This window comes from Lynx canadensis, chromosome B1, assembly GCF_007474595.2.
Source record: "Lynx canadensis isolate LIC74 chromosome B1, mLynCan4.pri.v2, whole genome shotgun sequence".
NCBI lineage: Eukaryota > Metazoa > Chordata > Mammalia > Carnivora > Felidae > Lynx > Lynx canadensis.
In genome coordinates, this window is record NC_044306.2 from 85,796,607 (window position 1) to 85,811,756 (window position 15,150).

Sequence of the window (15,150 nt, forward strand, 5' to 3'; positions counted from 1 at the left end):
GGATGTAGGACGTGTTATGCCAGTGGGTCAGAATGAGACAAGGAGAAGGAAAAAAAAAGCTCATTCTAATTGTGCCACTCTGTGACCGTGGGCCAGGTACTTTATTTATTCATTTTTTGATGTATAAAAAATTATTTATTTATTTATTTTGAGAGAGAGCAGGGGAGGGGCAAAGAGAGAGAGAGAATCCCAAGCAGGCTCTGTGCTGTCAGCACAGAGCCTGATGCAGGGCTTGATCTTAAGAACCATGAGATCGTGACCTTAGCCCAAATCAAGAGTTGGAGGCTTCACCTGACTGAGCCACCTAGGCGTCCGTCCCCAGGTCATGTATTTTAAAACGACATGCCCTAAGAAAGATGAAGGGGTCAGGCACAGAGCCAATGATGACTCCAGAAAGTGCTCTAAATCTTTAAGAATAATGACTAGGGCTTAAAGGCCGAGGGAAACTGATGGTTTTTAAAAAGGCAAAGGGGAGGGGCGCCTAGGTGACTCAGTCAGTTAAGCGTCCAACTTTTGGCTCTGGTCATGATCTCACAGTTCCTGAGTTCCAGCATCAGGCTGTGTGCTACCAGCACAGAGCCTGCTCAGGAATCTCTCCCTCTCCCTCTGCTCCTCTCCTGCTCACACTCTCTCTCTTTCTCACAATAAATAAGTAAAAATAAAAAATAAATTAAAAAAATCCTGCTCAGGATTCTCTCCCTCTCTCTCTGCCCCTCTCCTGCTCACACTCTCTCTCTTTCTCACAATAAATAAGTAAATATAAAAAGACAAAGGGGTGTAGATGAAGTGCACTTAGGAAGGAAAAAATTATTTGTATAAAGCACTCACATATATGCTTAAAAGGGAAGGGGGACATGGAAGAACTAGCCTTTCTTTAGTGCAGACACTACTCAGATGCTTTAGAATTTGTATTTTATCGCTAAATCCAAACAGTAGCCTTTTGAGGAGATACTAATGACAGCTGACATTTATACAGCATTTACTCTGCTGCGGGCACTGCGCTCATGTTTACATGCATTCAATTTGCCTAAGACACACAACTACGAAATTGAAGTTTGAACCCAGGCACTTCAGGGGCCCACTTTGTGCTCTTACTATTATGCTTTATTACCCACGTGCTTACTCTTATTAGCCCCTTTTTTGGCTAAAGACATGAAAGCTCAGAAAAGTTAAATAACTTGCTGGGACACTAGTTTCTAGCGAGTCAATACTTACCTGTTATTGGACTGAACTACACAGTTAGTACATGCTGGGCCCAGGATTGAGAGAAGGGCTGTCTGTCTCAACGATTCATCCTTTTCTTGCTACTCGATGCTGAGGACAGCAAGCAGGATATTTCTTAGGAAGGAGGAGGTATTAATTTTTAATTACACAAGTAACATATAAGTACATCCCCCGCTTTTTTAAACAGTGAAAAACAATCCAGGCAAGGCTAAAGACCCCTTTATCCCTCTCCTAATCTTTTCTGCCCCAAGGTAACTACTTATTGCCAGATGGGTGGCTTTCATCAAATCCAAAGGGGATTTATAAAAATTATCTTTGGACAAGATTAAGGAGGAGGAAAAAGAAACCAGTGCTGCATTAGAAAAGTGATAGAATTTAAGAGAAGTATTTAATTGACTTAAGTTCAGGTGACTCCAGTAAGGAAAATACTCTTCAAAATCTTCAAGAAAGGAAAGAGAGGCTTGGAGTCCAGGATAGTGAAAACACTGAAAAAGAGTATTTAGGGTTCTCAAAAGGCAGTTGAGTTCTTGAGCAAAGTATGCCTTGCTCCAGATACTGGGAGAATGCTCAGAGCTGTTGTCACTCTGTGGGACAATTATTATGGAGATAGACAAGCAGACCAAAAAAGAGAAATTCTGTTCAGGTTTTAAAAACTAAAAAACAGGGGCGACTGGGTGGCTCAGTCGGTTGGGCGTCCGACTTCGGCTCAGGCCATGATCTTGCGGTCCGTGAGTTCGAGCCCCACGTCGGGCTCTGTGCTGACAGCTCGGAGCCTGGAGCCTGTTTCAGATTCTGTGTCTCCCTCTCTCTCTGACCCTCCCCCGTTCATGCTCTGTCTCTGTCTCAAAAATAAATAAACGTTAAAGAAAAAAATTTTTAAAAACTAAAAAACGGATTCTGGAAAAGATGATATCAATCCCCAGGAAGTTCCCTCTAGAAATTCATTAACAGACGGTCTATGTGGAATTAGAAATAAGGGATTACTATCAGAAGCCACAAATGAACTGTATCTCCTTTTCCAATCGTGTTGCTGAAAGGCAGGCTCTAAATATGTCATACGTGTCCTGATGCAGCTGGTCATTTGACAGATAACTTGTTATAAATGGAAAAGGTAGGAAGGAGTATATAGAAGTTGGTGATTAGGTAACTGGCTGAACACTGCCCCCAAAATATGATGGTTAACGAGTCCGTTTCAACTGAGGGTTCTCTGGTACTTTGGGTTTGATATTTGACCTCTGATTTTTCCTTCATTTGCAAATGAGTAACTGTCAGGATAAAATGACTTTGAATAGAATTCTTGGAACAGTGCCTGACTTAAAAAGGGTTTAATGACAGACATTTATTAATTATTTGCTTTGTGTTAAATCTCGTGCTAACTGCTTTCCACGTGTGTGTCACTTTTCTTCTCACAATAATTTTACGAGATAGAATTGTCTGTCATTACTTTCATGATTAGTATTAGTTGGTGTGCAGACATCTTGGAGTTTAGTTAACCACGTGGTCAATATGAAACTCCAGAGTGAAAGAGTATAAAAAATTGAATGTAAACTCAGGCCATATTAGTGGAAAAGTCAAAAACAGCTCCACTATTCTCTGAAGTAGATAAGAGTCTTCTGGGACTCTCTCTCCAGAGAGATATTGATTGATGAGTTGACACATAAAGTGGATGTGAGTAAAAATGGGGAAGGCTATACAAACCATGTTATGAGAAAGTGGAAAAATTTGGAGAGGGCACGATAAACTTGCCTTGAAAAGATAAGCTTGAAGGAGACAGGTGAGTTGTCCTCAAAATCTGAAGGTTGTTGTATTGAGGCAACAGACCTATTCTGTTTGGCTTTAACGAGTAGAATAAGGGAAAGAAGAGCAGTTCCAAACCTTTTTTTGAGTCATGGACTCTTTGAGATCTAATAAGGACTTTGGACATTTTCTTCCCCTCAAAATGACATGTGCACATAGAGACAAATTTTCTATTTCATGGGCTTTGTGGACTTTCTGAAGTTGAGATTGCAGGTTAAGGATCCTGAGACTAAAACAAAAATTGCAGAAGGACTTTCAGTAGTTAGAGAATACATCTGCAGAACGGAATGCATCTGGTGGTGATGACCTCTCCGTCTCTGAAAGTGTTCAAGCAGGTGCTAGATCCCTGCATTTTGTCAGTGCGTGAAGGGAGATGCCTGCATTTAGTGGACACCCCTGCTGTTTCTGGCAACCCAGATTCTGCAATTCCTCTTTCCCCAAAGCTGACTAATCTTCAACTGGCTGCTCTAAGACTAGATATTTGTGAAGGATTTTCTGATTCCAATACGTATAGACTTTAAAAGAAAAGTAACAGTGTTCTTTTGATTGAAGGGATGGTGATATGATGGCAGACAGATGAGGATGAATCAAACTGAAGAAATATTTAGGAGAACCCCAAAACGACTAACAGGGATTTCTACAATGAATAATTGGAAGCGATCTCAAACATGTTTCGAGATTATTTCTGAATTCTGTTTGAGTGTTGAAACCCAGTTAAATGGGTTTTCTTATGAATAACACATTTATTATGTTCCAGGCACTATTCTAAGTGTTTCATACATGTTAATACATTTAATTCTCACATTCCTTTGATCCTGATGTCAAGACCACTGGTAGAATCTTGTGTTTATTATTACACAGGGCAAACTGAGGTACAGAGAGATTAACTCTCCCAAGGGCAAATAGTAAGTACAAAGGAATTGAACCCAGGCATCTGGGTTCCAGAGCTCTTAACCCAAATATGTCCTGACCAGACCTTTTGTCACCTAATGTCTTTATTTCAGTTTGCAAAAAGTAGACTTTTTAGGGGAATGCTAAGCTGAGAGGCATCACTACCACACATGATACATTTCACATTGTATTTATATGATTCTAGGTGCTGCATGCCATGGGGACCTCACAGAGAAACTCAAACTCCTGTACAAAATGCATGTCTTGCCTGGTAAGTGAGCCACACAGAGGAGCCCATGTATTTGTGACCATGACCTGGTTTGAAAGTTCTTTTTTTGATATACAAAATCACTCACTGGTCACTAAGCATGAACTGAATAGTAATTACCTGCATAGGTTCCTGCATCAGTATGTGCTTGATTCCATGGTCATTTACCTGTCTGAGGTATGAGTTATAATAGAAAAGAGCAGACATCTGCGAGAGAAAGAACAAATAACATTTGGTAACTCACGAGATACAAAGGTCGCAAAAGAGGAGAACGTAGGACCTGAGATTTTGAGTTTAGAAGGAGTCATTTTAACACTGACAGAAACAAGTGGGCAAGATGGAGAGGTTTTGAGTTCAGGTTTTAAAAGGTTGGTCTATAGCTTGGATATATCTAGCAAACACTAAAAAAAAAAAAAAAAAAAAAAAGGATTGACATTAAGGATAGAGATAGGGTAAAATTGTAGATTTGAGAATTATCTTTAATTGTATACAGTTTCCTAAAATTTGGTTTGTAAGGCAGCATTTCACAGAATTTAGGACAGTCTCGTAAAAAGGAAGAGGCAAAGGGACACTTCAGTGTGGAGTTGTTAAAAAGGAAGGTGGAGTGAAAAAATGGAATGAGCCCCCCACACCCCCCATGAGGCTATAGAGGCCGTCGGCATTCAGGGCCCCCAGTAATGTGCCCCCTCTCCACCTTGGTACCTCCAGCTCCTCGTCCTCCCCCATGTCACTTCTTTAACAAAGCACACTTTCCTTGAGTCACCGCCCTGCCAATACGAGAATGACCTCTCCTCCCCTCTCTAGAGCCATCCTCTGATCAAGATGAGCCAGATTCTGCTTTTGAAGCAACTCAATATTTCTTTGAAGACATCACCCCAGAATGCACACATGGTAAGTGACTGTCCTCCCCATAGGTACAGTATTTCTTTTCTACAGAGCCCTCTTGTTACTAGAAAAAGTTGCCTCAAAGCTAGTCAGTCAAAGAAGTATATGAATTCAGTTGCCTAATACATTACTTTCTTTTCAGATTTGTGAAGTCAAGCAGCCAACAACTAGGGAGTGGGTACTTTGCCCACTGAAGGGAGCATGCACACTGTGTCCCACTGGCTTAGAGAAAACATGACCCCTAGAGCGATATATTTTGTTCCCCTTTCCCTACTGTAGTCAGGCTCATTAAGAACATCATCCTGTTATTATTCTGCTATCCAGAATCAGGACATTTATGTCAGAAAGAGTTCTCTTATATCTGTATGTAAGAGATACACAGGCTCTGTAATAGGTGTCAGTAAACTTCAGCCCAGGGGCCAAATGTGGCCCAGGGTCTGTTTGTACAGCCTGCGAACTAAGAAAGGGTTTTACAGGGGCGCCTGGGTGGCTCAGTCGGTTAAGCGTCCCACTTCAGCTCAGGTCACGATCTCGCGGTCCGTGAGTTCGAGCCCCGCATCGGGCTCTGGGCTGATGGCTCAGAGCCTGGAGCCTGCTTCTGATTCTGTGTCTCCCTCTCTCTCTGCCCCTCCCCGTTCATGCTCTGTCTCTCTCTGTCTCAAAAATAAATTTAAAAAAGTTAAAAAAGAAAAAAAAAAAAGAAAGGGTTTTACATTTTTAAATGGATTTGAAGAAATCAAAAGTAGAATGATATTTCATGATATAGGAAAATTATATGAAATTTAAACTTGAGTGCCTATAAAGTTTTATTGGAACACTGCCAAGCTATTCATTTATGTATTGCCTCTGGCTACTTTCGTGCTATGGGTGGTAGAACTGAGTAGTTGAGACAGAGGCAGTGTGGGCTGCAAAACCTGTGAAATATTTACTGTCCAGTCTTTTATGAAAAAAAAAAAACGTGCTGACTTCTGCTTTATGTAGGTATGGGTACTAGGTCTACACAGACATGGTTCAACTCACTGTATACAATGAGATACACAGACGGTGTCTGTCTTGTATGAATCTAGGCAACATCTCTCAGTAGCTATCGCAGTGACTTCTCTACCTTCTCATTCATCATTACTGCAGCTTCATGACTTCACCCAAGTTCAAAAGTAAACATGGGCTGCTTCTGGGTCCTTTTGCCTCTTAAATCTTATCATTCCAAAATAAACACAGTTTAGACCAGCTTTTTTTTTTTAATTGGAAGTTTTAACTTACAGTGTTGTATTAGTTTCAGCTGTGCGACATGACTCAACAATTCTATACATTACTCAGGGCTCATCACGATATATGTGGTCACCATATGTCACCAAATAACGTTAGTATGATTGAGTAGAAAGGGGTGAGCCAGACCCAGTCTTATTACTATTGGCAATACAAGTTGAGGGTAGGATCTTTGGACAGAATGCCACTCTGTATATTGTTACCTAGGTGAGCTCAGGTAGGTTCTGGCATCTCTGAGCCTCAGTTTCCTTTTGTGGAAAATGGAGATGATAGCTGGCATATTGGGTATAGTATGGATTTAATGAGCTGACATAGTCAGGCTTTTTTAGCATAGTGCCTTAGCATATCTTACAATATTCCTAACTTTGTTTGCAATAGTTTTTTGGCTGCAAAATGTTAGCCGTATCTTTGTTAGTAAACACTCATTTCAGAAAAGGATTCACTTATTTCAGAATGCTTCAGGAATGGTCACATGCTAATAGGATTTAATAATCATTAAAAGTTGCTTTAAAAAAAAATGTTTTTCTAACTCCCTAATCACTATTGCTTTGTGTTGAAATTTTAAAAATACAGTTATAATATATATATATATATAAAATAAGCTAGGGGCGCCTCGGTGGCGCAGTCAGTTAAGCGTCTGACTTCAGCCAGGTCACGATCTCGCGGTCCGTGAGTTCGAGCCCCGCGTCAGGCTCTGGGCTGATGGCTCAGAGCCTGGAGCCTGTTTCCGATTCTGTGTCTCCCTCCCTCTCTGCCCCTCCCCCATTCACGCTCTGTCTCTCTCTGTCCCAAAAATAAATAAACATTGAAAAAAAAAAATTTTTTTAAATAAAATAAAATAAGCTAAAGATAAAGCTTACAATTTTGTAATACAAAGATAACAGTATCCTGGGATACTTTTGTCATGTTTATTCGTATAACATATGTAATTATGATAATATATGCATATATATAAAACGGGGATCAAATTGCCTATACAATTTTGTATCCTACTTTTTTTGTTTAAAATCCCGTGAGCATGCTACCATGTCATTAAACATCCTGTGAAAACCTGGTTTTTATTTATTTGTTTTTAATTTTTTTTAATGTTTATTTTTGACGGGGGTGGGGGGCAGAGAGAGGGGGACACAGAATCCGAAGCAGTTGCCAGGCTCTGCTTGCAGTAGAAGGGGCCCCCCTGAAACCAGGCGCCCCCCTGAAAGCCTGGTTTTTAAATGTCTGTACAATATCTGTTGCATGAACTTAACCGTACTTTAAAATATTTTTGAATATCTACTTGTTTCCTAAGTCATTTTCAACATTAAGAGGAGAAGAATTTCTCAATGACATATAGTACATTGTTCTCACTCTGTCTTAAAAGCTGCTGAGATTAACCTGACGCTGAATTCAGTGAAGGTCACATATCTGGCAAGCCAGCCACCTTTTGGATGATTGAAGATGTGCTGGAATGCATTTGGACAGCTGACAAACTGAATGGGAAGTGGGAGGGGGAGTTTTATACCTCTCCCTTTTGAAGTCTTTATGTGCCCTGTAATGTCCTGTTTTTAGAAGAAAAAGGAACACAGTTAAAAGTGGTTTCCTTGAAAGTCATATATTTTTTTAAATTTATTAACTTTGAAGAAGAGAGAGAGGGAGAATGAGTGGGGGAGAGGCAAGAGAGAGGGAGAGAGAGAATCCGAAACAGGCTCTGCTCTGTCAGTGCAGAATACATGGCAGGGCTCGACCCCCACAAACCATGAGATCATGATCTGAGCCGAAATCAAGAGTCGGAAGCTTAACTGACTGAGCCACCCAGGAGCCTCAACAAGTCATAGTTTTGAAATACCATATTATGAATGTAAAGGAATTTTGTAGCATATCACATTTTTTGGTTTTCTTTTTTAAAAAGTGAGTTCTTTATCTTTTGCAGAGCCTGGCAGAAAACCAGTCTCATGAATACAAAGTTAAGATGATGATATAACAGAGAGGGTAGGGAAATCATTCATTGGACCAACACCACCATTTTTTAAGAAGGGAAGACTACACGACATCGTTTCTTAAATTCCTAGTTCTACACTGAACCCTGTTTGTGAAAAATAATTCTGGGGGAATCCACTACTGAGAAATAGAGTTGTCAGATAAGATAAGGAACACCAGTAAAATCTGAATTCGAGACTAGCGAAACATCATTTGTTTAGCACAAGTATGTTCCATGTGATATTTAGGACTCACTTACACCAGAATATTATTTACCTATCTCAAATTCAGATTTAACTCAGTTTACTGGGTTTTGGCTTTGGTTTTCTTTGTTTTGCTAAATCGGGCAGCCATACCTAAAGGTTTTCCTATTTTCTACTGCAAATGCTGAGTCTGTGGGTGTATTATATAACCTTGTACTTTTCTTTCTTCCGCACATTTCTTGGCAGTGGTGGGGCTGGATAGCAGGAGGAAACACGGTGCGGAGGATGGCTTTGTGACAGTGAGTCTGCAGCCAGACAGAGGTATACATCTCCTCTTCCGCATGTTTGCCTCATGCTGGGTGAACACTTGTTTCTGGCCCTTTGAACACTTACTTCCTGACATTTGGGTTTTAGGGAAGAGGGCAAATTCTCAAGAAAATCGCAATTATCTAAGACTCTGGACTCCGGAAAATAAATCCAAATCAAAGAATGCAAAGGATCTACCCAAATTGAATCAGGTAAGTGTCTAACATTTCAGTTTCTTCATTTTGAACCTTGAAGATGTTTTCCAAGTCATAGAAAAATGTAGACTACGTACCCCTGAAAGATAATGGTAACTCAATAAAAAAATAAAAAATGAATTAATAAAAGGGGATGCCTTGCCTGGGTGGCTCAGTCAGTTGAGCCTCACGGCTCAGGTCATGATCCCGAGATCATGGGATCGAGCCCCACGTCAGGCTCCATGCTGAGTGTGGAGCCTACTTGGGATCCTGTTTCTCTCTCTCTCTCTCCCTCTGCCCCTCTCCCCCACTTGTGCATGCCCTCTCTCTCTCTAACTAAAAAATAAAATTAATTAATTAATTAAAAGATAATGGTAACTTGGGGTATTCAATTAAGATCTGTTTGGATCTAGTCTGTGCATGTTTTCATGCATCAAAAATATGTTCAATCGTGAGGAGGTGACCCACCCCTTCAGAGAAAATGCAAATCACAAAATACTCAGTTCTTAGAGTATACACATTCTCATTTCAGTTATTAAAAATACTCTCAGATACTCAGAAGACATGCTCATGCTGTTTTCAAATGACCGTGCTCGGCTATAAAGATGTCTGACACATTTTTTCCTTAAAAAGCTGAGTTGTAGTGAGGCAGAGGAAACAATATAAATAATACAACCCAGGATGAAACTGTTGTCTCCTAACAGGAGAGCAGATGAATCACGTGGGTGGGGAGTAGAAGGCATCACTCCTGCCCACGACACCAGCAAATGTGAGAGAGGGGATTTGAGCTAACCTGGGGCTGCACGCTGAAGAGTGTAGACATGAAATGGGATGAGGTCTGGGATTTACTTACAATACTTGAACAGAGGATAAAAGAGTTGGTGAAGCAGCTAACCGTAGGACAATCTTTCTAGACTCTGGGTGCCAGCTACGTGAAGGCTCATTATTTCATCCTTTCTACTTTCATGGATGTTGGAAATTCTTCAAATTAAAAAGAATGGAAACATGAGTGAAGAGACTATTTTTTCAGGTTCATTTATTTAGTTTGAGATGGGGGGGATGGGCAGAGAGAGAAGAGAGAATCCCAAGCAGGCTCCACACAGTCAGTGCAGAGCCCGATGCGGGGCTCAAACTCAGGAACAGTGAGTTGATGACCTGAGCCAAAATCAAGAGTTGGCACTTAACCGACTAAGCCACCCAGGCACCCCAAGTGAAGAGACTTTAAACAGTAGCCAGTTGGTTCTACGTAGAGGACTTTTCAGAGTCTTTCAGGAGCCCTGTTATTAAATGGCTTCACAGTCCGCTTCAGTCCTGCCTCTGTGCTTCCAACGAGATGGTCCCATCCTCTGTGTTTTTCCCGATCACTTTTTAGGGGCAGTTTATTGAGCTGTGCAAGACCATGTATAACATGTTCAGCGAAGACCCCAACGAGCAGGAGCTGTACCACGCCACAGCTGCGGTGACCAGCCTCCTCCTGGAGATCGGGGAAGTCGGCAAGCTCTTTGTCACCCAGCCTGCCAAGGAGGGCGGGAGCGGGGGCAGCGGGCCCTCCTGCAACGCGGCCATCCCTGGCGCGCTGTTCCCCAAGAAAGGGCCCGGCCAGTCTTACGTGGTGGAGGCTGTTGAGCCCCTCCCAGCCGGCTTGGCGGTGGAGGGTGAGGAACACTCCCTGGGAGGGCAGTTGGAGGACATCAAGCTGGAGGACTCCTCTCCCCGGGACCACGGGGCCTGCTCCTCCATGCTGATTTCCGATGACGACACCAAGGACGACAGCTCCATGTCCTCGTACTCGGTGCTGAGTGCCGGCTCCCACGAGGAGGACAAGTTGCACTGTGAGGACATCGGGGAGGACACCGTCCTGGTGCGCAGCGGCCAGGGCACGGCGGCCCTGCCCCGGAGCACCAGCCTGGACCGGGACTGGGCCATCACCTTCGAGCAGTTCCTGGCCTCCCTCCTGACTGAGCCGGCCCTGGTGAAGTACTTTGACAAGCCCGTGTGCATGATGGCCAGGATCACCAGTGCAAAAAACATCCGGATGATGGGCAAGCCCCTCACTTCGGCCAGTGACTATGAGATCTCCGCCATGTCAGGCTGACCCCTGCGCCTTCTCTGGGGACCGGGAGGGGAGGGAGGGTTTTTTTTTTAATGTTCCGTGTTGGGCTTTCTTTCTTCCTTTTAAATTAAATATTTATTAGTACCCGGCTTGAAGCCTAGTGTTTTCATAATATAATACAATGAAAACTGTTGGAGAACTATTTAAACACCTCGACGTAGGTACAGTACACTGTCTTAGGGGAGGGGATTGAACAGAATACAGTTAATTCAGTGAATTCCAAAAAAGATTAATCTGTCCGTGATATGTGTGTATTTTAACTTCTGAATCTTGCTGTTGAGCTGTGTACATGGTTAAAAAAATAGTGCTGTTTAACGCTAAATAAGGCAGCAGCCTTTTGTGTCTTTGGGCTTTTTAGATAAAACTAGAGCCGTCAGGAAAATGAAATGCCACAAACACAAAAATGTTCCTCAAAGGAAAAGGCATTGTTGGCGGGGGTAAATCCTATACCATTTTAGGTGGAGGGTGCATTAGAAATATTTTTTAAGATTTGAAATATATTTCATAAAAGTCCTCTATTCAGAAATCATATTCAACAGATGTTTCCTTTCAAGGGGAAAATATTTGAGGCTCTAAACAATTATGAATTTTCACATGATGCCAGAATAACACTTCCAGTTGATCAGTTTGGACCAATACTGGACCAACTTTGCATTAAAAAAACTGTTGTGATTATTTAAGTCAGCGGGCCAGAATTCAGGGAAAATGAACAGTCTTTTGTTACAGAGAATCTGAAAATGACAACAAAGATAACCGAGGGCTCAGGATTTTTTTTTTTTTTTAAAGAGTAAAAGTACTGATGCTTCTGATACTGGATCTTCAGCTTCTTGTTACTCATTGCAAATAAAGCAAAAACTAAAACCGATAAACTTTACCATTGCTATACTGTGCATAGGTTCAAGAAATTAAACTACGTATCTTCTATGACCATCTTTCCCGTTAAATCGATGTCAAATAGAGATCATGTAAAGTAAAAAACAAAATCTGCAAGATAACGTACCTGAATGTTTTAAAGCAGAACTTGTCACTTTATTAAAAGAATAGTATGCTCTATCTATTTCCTGAATGGATGTGGAAATGAAAACTAGCACACCTGCACTTTGGATTCTTGCTTTTTTTTTTTTTTTTTTTTTTATTACTCTCACAGTTTTGCCTTTTACAGATGTTGAAGGTTTTTTCTCCTTATTGTTGACTTCATCATCGCGGTCACATTTTCTTTGCTGATTCAGAGTGTCCCTTTCGACACATTCCTTTATTATGCATTGTGGTTTTTTTTGAGCTGTTGCTGCTGTTTCTTATTTTGTTTACAGAATGATTTTTAAACTGTCAAATGAAGTAGTGTTAACCTCAAGTAGGACAAATGTGAACAAATAAAATACATCAGATATTCAGATCCGGCTTTTATTTCAGTGCTTGAGTTCCTGCCCAAGGCAATAACGTTATTCTTTTGACAACTTTGCAGGGGAAATTATATTTAGGCAACCATTTTGACTAAGTAAACCAACACTTAGAGGCAAATATTTTCAGATAAAAAAGACCGTGTGTCGTGGTGTGCATATGAATGGGTGTATTTAAAATAAGGAAGTGAATGTGTATCAGTTACGTAATTATTTAACTTATTCTTCGGAAGTGATAAAAAAGTGAAAATCATTAGTACACTGTAATACCATTTGGTATGTATCTAGTTGGGTAGCTAGTCATTGATTTGATTTGACTTTTTTTTTAATATTTTTATTTTATTTTTGAAAGAGAGACAGAGTGCGAGTGGGGGAGGGACAGAGAGAGCGGGAGACGGGAGATGCGGAATCCTAAGCAAGCTCCAGGCTCTGAGCTGTCAGCACAGAGCCCAATGCGGAGCTCACACTCACGGACCATGAGGTCATGACCTGAGCTGAAGTCCGAAGCTTAACGGACCGGACCGAGCCACCCAGGCTCCCCAATTTGATTTGACTTTAAGGTTGTTCCGCATTATTCCATCATGTGTTTAACTGTAAAATCCTATTCTCTTAACCACCTCTACCTTGCCAATATCAATGATGGATCTGGGAGGGGAACAGGCACGCGTTTAAATGCATAGCCCCAGGTAAACAGGAGGAGTCAGAACGTTCCATTGTTACTGAGAAAGGGACTGTGACTCAGCAGCGTATGTATTACCCTGAAAGCATGTCTCTGAGGCTGTGTTGTCATCTTGCCCCCCTCTGTTCAAACACATCATAGTGCTCGTCACAGCGGAACTATACTTACTACGTAAAGGCCATTCTTAAGTCTGTTTGCTTCCGTAGGCTGCACGCGGAGGAGTCCTGAGCCTGTGAGTTGATTATTTCCAGCTTAGTCTGTGAGACAAATGGGCCTGTCACCTCATCCTCTTAGCCTCCAGAAGGCGGTCAGTGCCTTTCAAAGAGCATTTTCTGAGAAAAGATTAAAGTTCTGTCTTCTTTTTAATGGGTGTGTTATGTCTTTTTAGTATCTCCATGGATTCTCTTGATTTCAATTTATTGTAATTTACTATCTCTGTATGGTCCCTTTTGATCTAGCTCTGTGATGATTAGCTTCCCAGGCTAATAATCGTTACACCATCCAGATGGTGGCTCTCGTGTATATCCTAATAGACTCGAACTGGCATCCCTGTGAGCTTTTAGCTACAGAGCTCCGGCTCTTGGCCACCAGTGGTGTTTTTACATATGAAAACTCAAAAGAAAAAGCTACTGCCAGGGGAAAGGAAGAAACCTTTTGGAGCCTGGATGCTAGGGAAGTGGGTGTGCCAGAGAAACCACAGATCCAGCCCGGGTGTCGTTCCATCCAGCATTACTTCAAGTCTGATTCTGGAATGGAGGGGGGACAAACTCTGTGGAAGTGCCACAGAGGGAGCCACAGGCAATGGGAAGGCTCCTGTGTCAACAGTGTCCTCGTCTCCCACTGAGGCATGCAATCTGGGAACCATGGCTGCCAGGCAGAGGGCCGCCGTCTGTAAGTCCTTGTCACAGCAAGTAGGAAAGGTAGCTAGACATCTCCTCACTTTCCTGTCCCCAGAGTTTGGATAGCAGCCCCCTAGTCTTGGGCTGGTCTCTGACTGAAGCTTTGTCTAGGGGGTCTAAGCTTAGAGCTACCTGGGGCACCTGGGTGGCCCAGTCAATTGAGCATCTGACTTCGGCTCAGGTCATGATCTCACAGTTTGTGGGTTGGAGCCCCTCGTCAGCTGTCAGCACAGAGCCTGCTTCGGATCTTCTGTCCCCCTGTGTCTCCATCCCTCCCCTGCTCCTGCTTGTGCTCTCTCAAAAATAAATAAAACATTAAAAAAATTAAAAATAATAAACTTAGAGCTACTTTAGCTCTTGAATCTAACAGAGTGAAACTCCTGGGGAGCGCGTTGACAGCTGCCACATTTCCAATCCCTCTGGCTGCTCTGAATGTGAATTCTTCACTACCTATCCCATAAGAAGGCTCTTTCGTGACGGCATCGACTTCTAACCTGAACAGAGTAGCAGTTGATGTGGTGAGTACAAAGTATTTCACACTATTTTCTGCTTGAAGATGACTCTTTACATAATGTTTAGGGCCCCATGCCTTCTGTTGAGCATTTTCTTGACAGTCTAATTCTTTAAAAGGAAAGCTCGGGGAGCCAGACAAAGGAATTGAGAGCTAGGCACAGTGTGAGTACAGAAGACTTGGATCAGGGTTCTCTGCCTGTGGGCTCTGTTAAAATGCCAGGCTGCCAGGAGGCGGGTCAGCTCAGCCGCCAGAAGCAGATGACTCAAGGCCAAACTATAGATTGTGAGGGCTTCCTGGATTCACAGCTGCTTCCTCTCCTCACCCTTCACAGAGAGGCCAAGAACTCTGCAAACCCAAATCCTGTAACTCTTCTTAGAATACTTCAAGGGCAAGTATCAGCTAGACTGATGCCACATCCTAGGACTGGGCTGGAGGCAATCTTGAGCCCTAGAATAGGTCTAGCAAATTCACTTATTTCATGGATATGGCCTACCTACTGGGTGCCAGATACTGTTTCAGGCTCTTGGGGTACAGCAGCAAATGACACGGATCAAAAAT

At 42.2% G+C, this 15,150-nt stretch overlaps 1 protein-coding gene across 1 annotated transcript in view; it reads left to right on the forward strand.

Moving 5' to 3' along the window:
• Window positions 1–12,494, forward strand: part of TBC1D9 (TBC1 domain family member 9) — a 114,348-nt gene extending 101,854 nt beyond the window's left edge. Inside the window, exons 17-21 of the mRNA XM_030313021.1 lie at window positions 4,118–4,183; window positions 4,985–5,071; window positions 8,737–8,811; window positions 8,905–9,008; window positions 10,363–12,494. Of these exons, the coding sequence (XP_030168881.1) occupies window positions 4,118–4,183; window positions 4,985–5,071; window positions 8,737–8,811; window positions 8,905–9,008; window positions 10,363–11,085 (1,055 nt within the window). The 3' untranslated portion in view covers window positions 11,086–12,494. The remainder of the gene's footprint in view (window positions 1–4,117; window positions 4,184–4,984; window positions 5,072–8,736; window positions 8,812–8,904; window positions 9,009–10,362) is intronic.
• Window positions 12,495–15,150: the final 2,656 nt, after the last annotated feature.